Here is a 1685-nt window from a genome sequence, read left to right as displayed (position 1 = left end):
CAATAACTGGCGGTGGAGGCGAAGCAAAGTTATGTAGTGTGACCAAATACAAAGAAAAAAACAAACTAAACAACTAAACAAAATAAAAAACAAAACAAAACACAAAATATAAGACAAAAAGCAAAGCAAAACAAAACAAAAAGTCACTGAAAATATTATATAATTGATTCTTTTATGACAAAAACAATGTTAGTTCAGGTTGAAAAATGTCATGTGGTGTGACTACATAAAACTGTAACCATATTTACAAATTAATATTGTACATTTATAAATTAATAAGTAAATCTATATATAATATTTAAAACTATTATCTGAATTTAATTTAATTTAATTTTATTTTATTTTTGGATGGGCTTTGCTATGTGTTCACAAAAACATTTAGCTTATACTCACTTATGGGCAGCACTAGGAAAAAAGGCAGCCAGCAGAGCACGAAACATCCCACCACAATCCCCAGAGTCTTGGCCGCCTTCTTCTCCTGTGAGAACTTAAGCAGACGCATGAAGGTGAAGTGTGAGTTCTTCGAGCGCGCTGCTTCCTCCTTCCCGGCGGCCTGCTGGGCATTGCGACAGTGGATCCGCAGGGTCACTTTGTGCTCATTTAACCCATTCGTCTGCCTGCCCTTACTCATAGAACGAGTCTTTTGCCGGGCCACCACATAAACCCTGCAGTACATTGCCAAAATCACTGCCAACGGCACGTAGAAGGAGCATGCGGCAGAGAAGATGGCATATCCTGGCTCTTCGTTCACTCTACACACCGACTCGTCCTCAGGCATGGGCTCCCTCCATCCGAACAGCGGACCGACGGAGATGGCAGCCGAAAGAGCCCATAGAGCTGCCACTGCGGCCAGTGCCCTTCGACCTGTAGCCAAGGAAGGGTACCGCAGTGGGTAAGTGACAGCCATGCAGCGATCCACAGAGATCACGCAGAGGCTGAGGATGGACGCCGTGCAGCACAGCACGTCAAGAGCGGTCCAGGCATTACAAAAAGGACGGCCGAACACCCAACGGCCCAAGGCTTCAGATGCAGCGGAGAACGGGAGCACCACGGAGCTCAGAAGCAGGTCTGCAACGGCCAGATTGGCGATAAAATAATGCGTCACGGAACGGAGGTGGCGATGGCACACCACAGAGAGGATGACCAGGATGTTGCCCATCACACCGAATATTATAAAGAGCACCAGCACCAGGCCCAGAGCCAGCGTCTTGGTGATGTCTATGTCAAACGCAGGTATCGCAGTACAGTTGGGACAGGTCTCAGGGAAAAAGGTTAAACTTATGTTACCTTCTGCTGGAAACACGTTGGTCATGGTGTGAGAATCTCTATGTGCAAGTTACAGGGTTAAGATCTAGTAATAACCATCCATGACTTTTAATATGTTTGCTAGTAGACACAACAAAAACATGCTAGTAGTGTCACACTTGAAGACATTTGACTCACATTTCAACTTCTCGGGTCTCTCTTTTGATATCAGCCACTAGCCATCATAGTTTTTATGATCTTGCAACCTTAAAAAGAAAAGAAAAAAAAGTAAGCACTGTTTCTGGCAGGACCAAAGGCCACTGAGGAAATTGGTGTATGCTAACATGTTAAAATAACAATGTTAGCTGTTTTCCCCATATTTTTTTATGTTTCCATCATTTTTTTTACTGAGCGCTCTTGTGGATATGTATCTTTAATGA

The 1685-nt window shown here is 43.7% G+C and overlaps 1 protein-coding gene across 1 annotated transcript in view; it reads right to left on the bottom strand.

Moving 5' to 3' along the window:
* Nucleotides 1–1312, bottom strand: part of LOC107560518 (alpha-1A adrenergic receptor-like) — a 4838-nt gene extending 3526 nt beyond the window's left edge. The window contains exon 1 of the mRNA XM_016244732.1: nt 394–1312. Within this exon, the coding sequence (XP_016100218.1) occupies nt 394–1312 (919 nt within the window). The remainder of the gene's footprint in view (nt 1–393) is intronic.
* Nucleotides 1313–1685: the final 373 nt, after the last annotated feature.

This window comes from Sinocyclocheilus grahami, unplaced genomic scaffold (assembly GCF_001515645.1).
Source record: "Sinocyclocheilus grahami isolate Dianchi unplaced genomic scaffold, SAMN03320097.WGS_v1.1 scaffold732.1, whole genome shotgun sequence".
Classification (NCBI taxonomy): domain Eukaryota; kingdom Metazoa; phylum Chordata; class Actinopteri; order Cypriniformes; family Cyprinidae; genus Sinocyclocheilus; species Sinocyclocheilus grahami.
The sequence above is the reverse complement of the archived record's forward strand: the minus strand, read 5'-3'. Positions and strand labels throughout refer to the sequence as shown.